The sequence below is a fragment of the Sceloporus undulatus genome, chromosome 3 (assembly GCF_019175285.1).
Source record: "Sceloporus undulatus isolate JIND9_A2432 ecotype Alabama chromosome 3, SceUnd_v1.1, whole genome shotgun sequence".
Classification (NCBI taxonomy): domain Eukaryota; kingdom Metazoa; phylum Chordata; class Lepidosauria; order Squamata; family Phrynosomatidae; genus Sceloporus; species Sceloporus undulatus.
This window is the reverse complement of record NC_056524.1, coordinates 223,800,871-223,813,636: the sequence shown is the minus strand read 5'-3', so window position 1 is coordinate 223,813,636 and position 12,766 is coordinate 223,800,871. Positions and strand designations below refer to the sequence as shown.

The 12,766-nt window shown below is 42.3% G+C and overlaps 1 protein-coding gene across 4 annotated transcripts in view; it reads left to right on the top strand.

The window, feature by feature from the left end:
* The first annotated feature begins 11,708 nt into the window (after positions 1 to 11,708).
* SNED1 (sushi, nidogen and EGF like domains 1) overlaps positions 11,709 to 12,766 on the top strand; it is a 91,288-nt gene continuing 90,230 nt past the window's right edge. For all 4 annotated transcript variants that reach the window (XM_042458895.1, XM_042458894.1, XM_042458893.1 and 1 more), the window contains exon 1: positions 11,709 to 12,074. In XM_042458895.1, coding sequence (XP_042314829.1) covers positions 11,859 to 12,074 — 216 coding nt within the window. In that variant the 5' untranslated portion in view covers positions 11,709 to 11,858. The remainder of the gene's footprint in view (positions 12,075 to 12,766) is intronic.

Sequence of the window (12,766 nt, the reverse complement as noted above, 5' to 3'; positions counted from 1 at the left end):
ATAGGAATACTCTTCAAACCATATTCCTGGTTGGGAAAAGTGTTATTCTGAGAACACTGGAAGCTAAATACTATGGTTGCAGTTACCAACAAACCACTAGGACTTCTTTTTTGGTTATAAACACTAGGTTTATCGTAGCTGTCCCAATTGTGTGCTCTTTTGTTTCTTTTTAACAAGAAAGCAGAAGGATTAAACAACATGTCAGCTTTGTTCTGCCATCTCTCACCCCACTGGATCACGCGCTTTGTAGAAGAATTTAGAGCTCAGACTAGTTATCCTGAAACTGAGAGGGTTGGAGCTTTGAATAGGAATCGTATAAACATTACACCAACATAAGTCTCACTGGCAGCCAATAAGACTTGTTTTTACATAATGGGCACAAATCCTGCAAACATTAGTTGACACTAAGAATCTTAGTCTATATGAGCTTACTTGGGAGTAAATCCAACATTCCTAGGATTTACTTTTGAGTCTGCATGCATGGCAACATACTGGACATTCCATTAAAAGCAACAGGACAGGGCATGCAGCCCAATCCTATTAATTTTTATTCCAAAATTAGTCCTGCCAAGTTCCATGAGAATTATTTCAAGGTAAGTGGGCATTAAAATTGTAGTTTTTAGTCATAACTTAATTTAAGCCTCATCAAATTCAGTGGAATGTCATTAACCTAACATTTGCTGAATTATTGTGCAAAATATTTTTACAAGTGAGAGATATGGGCCAGTTCACAGGATCACAATGACAGAAGTGAAAGTTGTGACTAGGAAGATATACACTAAACACAACTGATCCTGACTCAGCTTGCAAAACAGCTTGCATTTAGTATGCTCCCAATTTATTTCCATTATTTTGCAAATTAAAGGTGCAATGCTATTTGGCTAGAAGTAATTCCTTTGAACTCACTGGAAATTACCTATGTGTAAATAGGCATAAGAGCAGACTATAAAGGGACAAAATATTCCTGAGCTCAGGTCTTCTAAAATGTGATCTGGCATTGCACATTATGTAAAAATTCATGGCTCAAGGTACAGCAAGTACACTGCTGATTTGGTACCTACTGATTCTAATTCTTCATAAATCCATATTCAGTGAATATTCAATCATATGAATATAAATTCATAAATCTTCATAAATCTAATTCTTCATAAATCCAGAGAGCCTGGCTGGCCCTGTTATTAGGCAAAGGGAGACAATTACAGTACCTCAAACAACTGATGCTGGGAGAAGGAAGTGTTTGGAAGAAGGAGCAGTGGGCCCCACAGACTCCCCTATTGCTTTCAGATGCTTTTAGAAGTCTGGCCTAAATCCTGCTAGTGAGTTACACTGATGTAATGGCCGAGTGAAAGGCCCATTTTCAAGTGGTGCATAGCAGCAGAAAAGAGCAGAGCAGCAAAAGCCATCTCTGTCAGGAAAGAAAGCTGCCCTGCAAGCTCCTGAGTTAGCATGGTCTCTTTCTCTAATGACAGAAGGTGCATCTACACTAGCCTCTCTCTCTCTCTCTCTCTATATATATATATATATATGGGTGCATCCTAGAGTATTCTGCTCGGGCTGCCCTGGATCCACTATGCGAGCACTACATGCAACAGCACAACAGCAAAGCAAAGCTACCTTGTCCAGATGGTCAGCCACATATCAACAGAGGTGACCTGTCCTCTCAGCACCACCACCACTGCGTCTGCCTCACCAGCCACAAAAGCAGCTCCCCGGCAGAAGAGCTTTGCTTGTGATGTCCTTTCTGGTGAGGTCAGAACAGGGTGCTCAGCCATGTCATCAATGAGGGTGACCCCTCCTCATTGAACACATGGTTGGGTGCCTTGTTTTGATGCCAGACAAGCAATATGTTGACAGTGGGGTTCTGCCAGAAAGATTGCTTGCCTAGGAAGGTAGTAGCAGCGGAGGACCCAAGGAGAAGAACTGTTTTATTAACAAGTGGCTGGGCTCAAAGAGGGTGGCAAGTGGCACTGACCCTTAAAAAAAACAGCAGTGGTTGCCACTCACTTGAATCCAGACATGAACCGGTGTCCACACTTCCAAAAACATCAAGATCACTCCAAAGTTTCCTGGAAGTTCCAGAGTAACTGGCTAGTTTTCATAGAATCATATAGTTGGAAGAGACCTCAAGGGCCATCCAGTCCAACACTTTGCCATGCAGGAACTCACAATCAAAGCATCCCAGACAGATAGTCTTCCAATCTCTGTTTAAAAACCTCCAAAGAAGGAGACTCCATTCTGAGGGAGTGTGTTCCACTGTCAAACAGCTCTTACTGTCAGGAAGTTCCTCCTAATGTTGACGTAGGCCCGTTACAAATGGGCATAAAGGACATCCTGGGGACGTCCTGGGGTTAGGCAAAGTGCGTGCCTTACGCACGCACCTAACCCTAATACGTCCCCAGGACGAACAAAATGGTGGTGCCTGTTCCACACGGGGGCCGCCATTATGACGTCACGAACGCATTGCTTCCAAACGGGGCGGCGTGGATGTGACATCTTTGCACCGCTCAAGGGTGCATAGAGCACCCTTTCCGCAGCGCACGAAGGAGCTCCAAAATGGAGCTCCTTCCGCGATTTGCATCACTGGCGCAGCGTTTAGATGGCTGCGCCAGCAACGCAAAGGAAAAAGGGGCCGAGTGGCCCCTTTCTCCTCCTCCCCACCACCGTCGGGTGTCCTTGGGGCATGAAGCCCCAAGGACATCCCTTTCCAGGCCGCGGGGAAGCGGCCTTTTGCCGCTTCCCCGCGGTCTGGAAAGCGGCGGATCGGGGCCTCAGAGGCTGCCGTTCTGGCAGCTGAGGCCCCAATCCGGCGAGGAAAGGAGTGCCTATAGGCCACTCCAAACGGGCGGTCTGTAACGCGCCGTAGAATCTCTTTTCCTGTAGCTTGCATCCATTGTTCCGGGTCCTGTTCTGTGGAGTAGCAGAAAACAAGCTTGCTCCATCATCAATATGACCTCCCTTCCGATATTTAAACAGGGCTATCATATCACCTCTTAATCCAATGTTTTCTTACATTGGCTTAAAGGCTGAACAAAATAGTTTTGCTACAGAATTGGCTGCATGTCATCTGGATTGATTGCACAAAGTTTGGTGTGAGTATGGGATTTTTTCCCTTGTGTAGACACACCCAGATGGGCAGGAGATTCTGAATATTCAGTTACCTTAATGGGAGTTAAAAGAAGAAGGACATTTTTTAAAAAATTCAGCTCAGCAGTTTCCAGGTTGGACAATGCCTCTTCACTTTCATTTGCTGTACTGATTGCATTCTTCACAGTCCAGTCTCATCCAGGAGTCTAGCAGCAAAAATCACAGAGTTGTTTGTACCTTAAGCAAGGCCTCATTGACTATGCTATAGGTTTTTGTGGATTAGAATCCACTTCATCAGCACAGCCTATGGTGATCACTGATGGGAAGTTACAACACAGCATCATCTTCTAAAGGATCACATGCTATTCTTTCCTGTTTTGTAGGAAAATTTTCCTCATTTAGACATAATGACCAGTATCTCTTATAGCAATTACTAATGTTATACTCATGATAGTTATGTATTCATGATCTCTATGTAGCCTGTAGTTTCAACCTAGTCCCCATTTACTGTGAAGCAACCACTGTGATCAATGGGGGTCAATTCCTCTGTCAATCAGGAAGGAGCTGGTTGATGGTCCTACTCCCTCCTGTGAGTGATTTCTGACTGGACAGGCAGAATAGGTTCTCCGTTATAATTCCCCCTCATGCCAGAGATCACACTTGTGTGAGAGGGAATGGTAATGATGTCCTGTTTCTATTTGTCGCATCAGAAATCTCTCACAGGAGGGACTGTCAGTCAGCTGTTAACCAAATGACAGGAGAAAACACCCTCATCAATTGCAGGCTGCTTCCCAGTAAGTGGGCATCTCAGGCTAGGATTCACTGTGTAGCACCGTAACTACTGTGCTTCTGCATCCATAAATACAGTGCTTGTGTGAGTGTTGTGTGCCTTCAAGTTGTTTTCAACTTATGGTGACCTTAAGGTGAGCCTATAATGGGGTTTTCTTGGCACGATTGCTTCTGTGGATATATACTATTGCCATCCCCTGAGGCTAAGGGCATTTGGCTTGCCCAAGTGGGTTTCATGGCTGAGCTGGGATTCGAACCCTGGTCTCCAGAGTTCTAGTCCAACACTCAAACCACTATGCCACACTAAATCCCATATAGGACTCATGCTATTAACTTCAATCACAACATCAAGGGCTTGTCTCCATACTCCAACATGACATATGCCATCATCTCCCAACAATGGCTTTTTTTCTTCATTCTACATAGACTAGTTTCTGTAAAAAAGTATAAATGTGCACACATCTGACAACAGCAAAGGCAATAGTCAGAAACCAGTGAGGGAATATTACAACCTCCTGCTCCTGTGATTACTTTCATGTTCGTTCTCTGATTTAAATGGGATTTCACAGGGGTACACACACAAGAATTTGTAGGACATGGTTATAAAAATGTTTTAAAGAAAGCAACAAGAACTGTAGCAAATATTGTAGAACTCCCTGAACACTGATTTTATAAAGTCCTGATGTGTAAGCTTCCCCATGGCCTCATAAATCTGCCTCAGCACTTTCAAAGTATATTTACTTACCTTCTGTGGCCCATATTTTAATAATCAATAAATGGACATTAAGCAGAAAATTGCTGCTCTGTTTGAGATCTAAACTGAGCTTATATTTAAATTTATTTGTATTATAAACGGGAGTGCCATGGAGCTTTCATAACTCTGTGAGAGAGCTTTGTGCTCACTTTGCAAGAGTAACTTGAGCCTCCTTGATAAAATGATTTGCTTAAGATAAATGCTGAAATATTTTAAAGCCTAGACAAAGGGCTACTTGAGTCTGACATGTAACTTAAAACATCACATTGCTAAAAAGAATTTCCTGATCATATTTTTAGCACCTTGAGAAGCAAAAGAAGAAGAAAGACAACAAAGTTGTTCATAGAGGGAAAGGTTTCAAAAGAAGAAACAGAATTTCAGGATAGTATTTGCTGTTAACTGCTATGTCTTCTGATCAACAAAGTCACAAACATAGAGCAACTACAAGCCCTGGAAACAGCTGAGACTGAGGTGTACATAGTTTGAAAGATCTTCTCTAGAATTCTCATCATTCTACTGCTCTTGACAAAATGCAATTATCCATCCTGACCAGGAGTTAGATAAACAATCACTACAGGAACCTCATGCACAAAATTCTCTGAGGATATATTTTGGGTTGGATCCAGACTAAGCCATACTAGGAGTTGACCAAACCAAGTAGAATGTTTTATTGAACCCTTTCCTATATTGTTATGTATTACGCTACTATTTCTTAGATTGTACGCCATGAGCTGGTTTACTTGTATCTATTTTATTGTTTGTACGTACAGCGCTGTGCAAATCTACAGGGCTACATAAATAAAACATCATAATAATAATAATAATACTGTAATAATAATAATAATAATAATACATTAACCCCAATGATTTCAATGGCTCTTGTCCAAATATGACTAAAGTCCAATATATGGAGATTATCAAATGGAGAAAAAGGATGGGAGAGAAACGGGATGCTCCTGTCCCTATTGCGCAATTGTGTGAAGATTATCACATGACATTATTGGGAAAATACCCAAATACCAAACAGACAAATTAGATGAGGCTATGGAAATGGATATCCTAATGGTTTTAATGAAGGAGAAAACTATAGTCATATATGAATTTTTGTGGAGTTTTCGGGCTATGTGACCATGTTCTAGAAGATTTTCTTTCTGATGTTTTGTCAGCATCTATGGCTGGCATCTTCAGAGAATAGTTCTTACAATCAAAATGTCTTTCCTAATGTTTTGGTGGCGCCTCTGTTCTAGTAGTTTGGATCCATTGGTTTGTGTTGTTAAAGATGGGTATCATGTCAACTCTGTCTTCTTTTCTCCAAGCTAAACATACCTAGTTCCGTAGACAATTCCTCACAGGAGCTGGTTTCCAGATTATTGATCATCTTGGTCACTCTCCTTTAGATACAGCCCAGCTTGTCAATATCCTTCTTAAATGGTGGTGCCCAGAACTGGACACAGTATCCCAGGTGAGAGCATAATCAAAATTAGCAACCTAAACGCAATTGCCAACTCAAATGAGCCCACTGACCCAATGGGATTTACACTAAAGTTTGTTTACTATTCAGCCACTGGTTGAATAGGTCCCATCTATCTGGGACTTGTAGTAGATTATGGCCAATATTTATAACTTTTTTTAAAATCCTTCACAAATGTGTCTTTTGGAAGCTGATAATAACTGTCTGATTACGCTGATAATAACTGTCTGTTAATCTGTTCACTATACTCAAATGGTTTTTATTTTCTGCATTATTGCTCAATAAATTTAAAGAAATTTCAAAAGAAAGGACTGCAGCCTCCCAGGGTCAAAGAGTCACAATTCACACAAACAAGTTATAATGCAATTCTAAGTGACCATATACCCCTTGACTTATGGCAAACGTCATGAATTTCATAGGGTTTTCTTAACCAAGGAGTACCCAGAGGTGGTTTCCCTTTGCTTTCCTCTGGTTGGTCAAAATTAAATCCCACAGAGTTCAGTAAGGCTTACTAGCAGATAAATATGTGTATGTTTGCAGCAAAATGATGTAATACATACTCAGAATAAAATCTTTCTGTGCTCAAAGGGACTGCTCCCATATGTTTGCCATCTCAATCATTCTTCCTATGACCTCACTCCACGGCAAATGAATTAATATTTCATTTCAATGTGTCTCTAGATATAACCTTCCTTGGCTTTCCTACGAGTATTAATTAGTCTGGGAATATTTTACCAGAATTTTTAATTAGAATATGCAGGATATATAGTTAGAAAAAATGTACTAGATAATCAAGCAGTGATTCTCACCTGACTATATTTACAATATTCCTATTAGGAAGTACTCTAGATCATAATTACTGTTAAAAGAAGAGGTTTCAGTATAGTGCTCTGCACCAGTATGAGCGCACTTTTCTGTCATTCTTTCCCTCTGCTCCTTTCAAAAACAATGCAATTTCTTTTTATTTTCCTTTATTACATTTGGATAATATATGTAGATTTTAGCACCACTGAATCACCCATGCATACTATTGCCTTGTTACTCGATTCGATAACAAAGGTATTCAAATTAACTACTAAAATGTTACTTACTTTCACATCAAACAGATCATTATATGGCCATTACAGTATATTTAGTTTTCCACACCCCCACACTATGTTTACAACAACCTTGAGAGGTAGGGTAGGCAAAAGGTTTGTTGCTGTTCCATGGTCAGGCAGTAAATCTGTTCACTGAAAAAGGATTTGAATTTGGCTCTTCCCAGTTCTATACCAAGTGGCAGGGAGAGTCAGAGATTCCCCATTAGTTACTGGACCCCTCATGCAATTGATTTCAATAAAACTACTTTTACAGGTAGCATTAAGGGATGTATAATGATACAGGGAAGATGCATGCATCACAGGAATCACCAAAGAAAGAAAGAAAACATAGCACTCAAAAGCTTGGGGATTTTTTGCTTCCCTGTGCAGTGTTTAAGAAATTATCCATCAGTTTTCTGTATAACATTTTGCTTATTGTTATTAGGATTTTTTTTTACTAGCTGAATTCTGACCTATTTTCTTTTTGCCTGTATGATGGCAAACAGGGCGGTGTTCATTCCAATGCCTGCATCTCCCACACACACACACAAATGCTTGTACACCAGAAGATAAGCTGAGATAGAACAATAGTGGTGCGGGGGAGCTAACCTACTATTTTTAATTTGCACATTTGGCCATTATACTATCACTTTTCTTTTCTGGCACCCTTCCAGATTTATTCTGTTAAAACCCCCTTTAGAGGTTTCAGTATCCAAGGAGCAGCTGGTGTAAATTTGTAAGAATATGGCCTAGTTCAGGTTCCTAAGATTTGATTTTATCTGTGTAATCTTTTCACTCCCAAACAGACTCAAACTCATGAGGTTTTTTTAATACTGATTCTTCATGGTAGCTTGAGATCACTCTACCCAGATATGCGAGGATAAAGTCAAGCTTAGTCTTCTGTACTCTACATTTTGTGTAATCGGGTCTATGGTAGTAGAAGGTTTGCTCCGTGACTGGTGAGGTTCAGGTTCAAATGCAGATCACTCAGATCAGAAAATTTACTGGGAGCTTAGACCACTATATTGCAAATGAACTCATTTTAGCATTTTACATTTTAATTTTTTATTTTGTTTTATTTTATAGTTAGAGGGTTCTAAATAGTAAGAACCATGTACTGTATACTGGAGCTCCTTGCAGGTAACATGAGATGCAAAAAGGAATAAATGAATAATGATTCCTATTCATTAATAAGTAATGCTTGCCATTAAGAAGGTGCTTCAGTCTTGGTCCTCTTTGTATTAAAATCTTCCAATAAATTGCTCCATCCTTTTGACTAAATTTCCACAGCCATAAACATTTGTCCCATTACAATTCCAAATCTAATTCCAACTCCTCCTCCTCCTCCTTCTCCTCCTCTTTATTCTCACATTCATGATTTTGCCATAAGTCAAAGTCGACTTGACAGCAGTTAACAATAACAACAACAAAGCTCTGTAAGAACTGGATGTGTATTCTGTTTAAGGACCTGAACAATTTTGATTAACTCTATGACATTTGCTCCCTTTTTTGTTGTTGTTAACTGCCCTCTCATGGTGACCCTGTGAATGAGACATCTCTAGGGACTTTATCACATGAGGGAAAATCAGGAGGGAATCAGGAGTTTTAAAAAGAATTTCCCCGGGCATTTGTGCAATTGCGGAAAAGATTTTCCCACACATCGTGATTAAAGGAGATTTATCCCGGGAAGAACCAGGAATGCTCTCACAACAAATCATTCACAGGATTTCCCCATGAATGATTTGTTGCTAGAGCATTCCGGGTTCTTTCAAGTATAAGTCTTTTTTAATCGTGACAAAATCTTTCTTGCAATCACATGAATGTCCTGGGAAAATGCCTTTTTAAATTGCCATTTTCCTCCGTATGATAAAGCTCTAAGCCTCCCAATCCTCCACTGCTCTGCTTAGGTCCTGTAAATTCATGCCCATGACCTCCGATTGAGTCCATCCATTTGGTGTGCAGTCTTCCTCTTCTTCTACCTTTCTCTACCTTCCCTAGCATCATTGCCTTTTCTAATGAGGCATATCTTATGATGTGGCCAAAGTACAACATCCTCAGTTTTGTCATCTTTGCTTCCAGGAAGAATTCAAGCCTGATGTGTTCAAGGACCTATTTGTTTGTCATTTTGGTTGTCCATGGTATCCTCAGCACTCCTCTCCAGCACCACATTTCAAATGAGCTGATTTTCTTCTTATCGACTTTTTTCACGATGATGGGGAATACCATAATGTTTCAATACAATCCCATTTTCTACTTGACCAGTTGATCCAAATAATGATCGCATTCTTGAATCTCCCCCTCACAGACTAACAGGGCCAAGGCAACCTACAAATTATGAAGAAAATTATGAACATTATTTACCATGTATACTCGACTATAAGTTGACCTCAAGTGTAAGTTGAGCGGACGTTTCGGAACCAAAATTATGGATTTTGATATGCCCCGTGGATAAATTGAGGGTAAAGCTTAGGGACATGTAACAAAGGATGTAAAGGATGAAGCAAAGGAAAATGATGCCAAAGAACTTACAAAATGCTGCCAAGTATGACTTCTTGAGTTAACCCTAAAGGATAGGTGGAGGAGAGAATAGAAGGGGTCAGTGCTTCTTTAAAGTGCTCCCAGGATGGACTAAGCTCTCACTTTTCTACCACTCTACTCACAGAAAAGGATGGTTCCCTTTTTAAAAAAATAAGAGTTAAAGTACAGTATTTCCATTGACTCATGGATAAGTCAATCCAGGTTTTTGGGGTCAGTTGGTTTGACTAAAATTTCTAGACTTATACATGAGTATATACAAAGTACAGTAACATCCAAATTCCACAAGACAGTGATTCATGTCCATGACCTCCAATTGAGTCCTTCCATTTGGTGTGCAGTCTTCCTCTTCTTCTACCTCTCTCTAACTTCCAAACAACCAAAATGTGCAAAATACACGATGCAAGCTTTTGATGCTCCACTGGCTTTTTCATCAGTGTTAAAAATGATACAGGAGGAGACAAAATTGGCAATGTTGGTTATAGCCCTGCATGTGGTCAAGATGTTAGTTGTCCTCAGTCCAGATGGTCTGGAAGGGTTTTCATGCAAGTCGGCCCCTTCTCCTTCTGGCCATGTGGATGCTGGGAGATTCAGTCCTGGGAATAAAGTTTAAATTCCATTTGCATGACAAAAAGATATTGCCTTTGAAATACAGATACTGTACTTGGTCTCAAATCCTTTGTGAAGATATGTATGACTAACATCGTCATTTTTTTCTTTCTCATGTATGATTTTTTTAACCACCTTTTGCCTGATGAAGAAGCCAGTGGAGCTTCAAAAGCTTGCAATATGTATATTGTGTATTTTGGTTGGCCCAGTAAAGGATTGTGGATTTGTGGAAGATATTGTACTTTGGTCTTGTGAATTGTGGAAGATACTGTATTTTGGTCTTGCGGATTTTGGAGAATACTTTATTTTGGTCTTGTGGATTGTGGAGGATACATTATTTGGTCTTGTGGGTTTTGGAGGATACTGTATTCTGCTATATGCCTGACACAACTATCCTTGGAAATGTTACGGGTATATACAAAGATAGCCCTGTGTCAGCCTGTGGAACCAGTCTGCAGAGAGATCTTGTAGCCCCTTTGAGATTATCTAAAAGAAGTTGGCAGCGTGAGCTTTCCTAGACTTAAAAGTCTACTTCCTCAGATGCATTTGAGCATATACAGTAAAGCATGGAGTAGTATCAGCCGTGGTGGTATGGCAAGCCTCACCAGCCCATTATGTGTCTTGTGGGGAGGGGGAGTAATATCTCCTGTGGGGGTGAGAAGGTCTATCTCCCTGGCCAGAAGGGGCTGCAGTCGTGTCCCTCCTTCATTTGGATATATACAGTAAAGGATGGAGTAGCATCAGCTATGATGGCATGGCAAGCTTCACTAGCCCATTATGGGTCTGGTTACTGAGGGGGGGGGGTGTTATGTCCTATAGAGATCAGGAGGGCATGTTTTCTATGTATGTCTATAGGCGAGTATTCTCCTATGTTTCCCTGTGGGTACTCTTCTTCTGTGTTTCCCTATGGGCAAGAGTTCTACGTATCTCTATGGGCAAGTAATTTCCTATGTATCTGTATGGGCAAATATTCTCCTAGGTTTCTGTATGGGCAAGTAATTCCCAATGTTTCCCTATGGGGATTTATTCTTTGTATAGAATAAAGTCTATTCCCTATGGGTTCCCCTATGGGCAAGTAATTCCCAATGTTCCCCTATGGGCACGTATTCTCCTGTGTTTCCCTATGGGCAAGCATTCTCTCGTGTTTCCCTATGGGCAAGTTTCCTATGTCTCTCTATAGGCATGCAAGGCTGCTCCCATGTGTCTCTATGGGTCTCCCTTGGCTTCTGCCAGAGCCATGCCTTCCTTTCCTCCCTGGGGCCTGAGGAGCCTCCCCTCCCTCCCCTAGCGCTTTAAGAGCAGGCCCCGCCCCTCCCCAGGCCCCGCCCCCTGCCCCAGGCGCCCTCCCCATTGGCTGAGCAGCGGGGCATGCATATGTATGCCTTGACCTGTCTCTGTGAATGAGCGCTGCTCCTTCCCTTCCTCCCTGGAAGCGCAGAGAGACTGACTCAGAGAGAGAGGGTCCCTGAGCCTCTGCCGCCTGGCTGGGTCCTTCCTTCCTTCCTCGCTCGCTTCCTTGCCTCCTTCTCCGGGGGAGATGCGGGGCCCCTCCTGCTGGCCTCTGGGGCTGGCGCTGGTGCTGGGCGGCTGGCTGAGGCTGCGGGCGAAGGGCGCCGTGCCCCTGGAGGACTTCTACCCCTTCGGCCCCGGCAGCGGAGACGCAGCCACCCCGAGGCAGGACGACGGCGGCTCCGGAGCACGCCCCCTCCGCGCCAGGATCCCCTTCTTCGGGGCAGCCCACAACGCCCTCTACGTGAGTAGCAGCCTCCGGGGAGACAGCCCCTCTGGACCCCCAGCCAGGGACCCTCCGAGGAGGAGGAGGAGGAGGAGGAGGGGACGCCCCCAGCGCCTCAAAGAAGGATGACAGTCCTGGCCCATAGGGATCCAGAGGGAAGCACACGAAATAGCCCCAGGGGTTCCCTACGGACAGATAGCCTATGCATCTCTATGGGCGAGCATTCTCCTATGTTTCCCTATGGGCAGGTTTTCCCAATGATTTCCTATGGGCAAGCATTCTCCTATGTATCTCTACGGGCAAATATTCTATGTTTCCCTATGGGCAAGTATTCTCCCATGTATCTCTATGGGCAAGTAATTCCTAATGTTTCCCTATAGGTAAGCATTCTTCTATGTTTCCCTATAGCAATGGTTCTCAACCTTCTAATGCCACTACCCTTTAATACAGTTCCTCATCTTGTGGTGACCCCCCCCCCCAAACCATAAAATCGTGGTGTCTCAGTTCCTAAGACCCTTGGAAATATGGGTTTGCCGATGGTCTTAGGTGACCCCTGTGAAAGGGTCATTCAAACCCCACAGGAGCCACTACCCACAGGTTGAGAACCTCTGCCATATGGGCAAGTATTCTCCCATGTATCTCTATGGGCAAGTATTCTCCCATGTATCTCTATGGGCAAGTATTCTCCCATGTATCTCTATGGGCAAGTA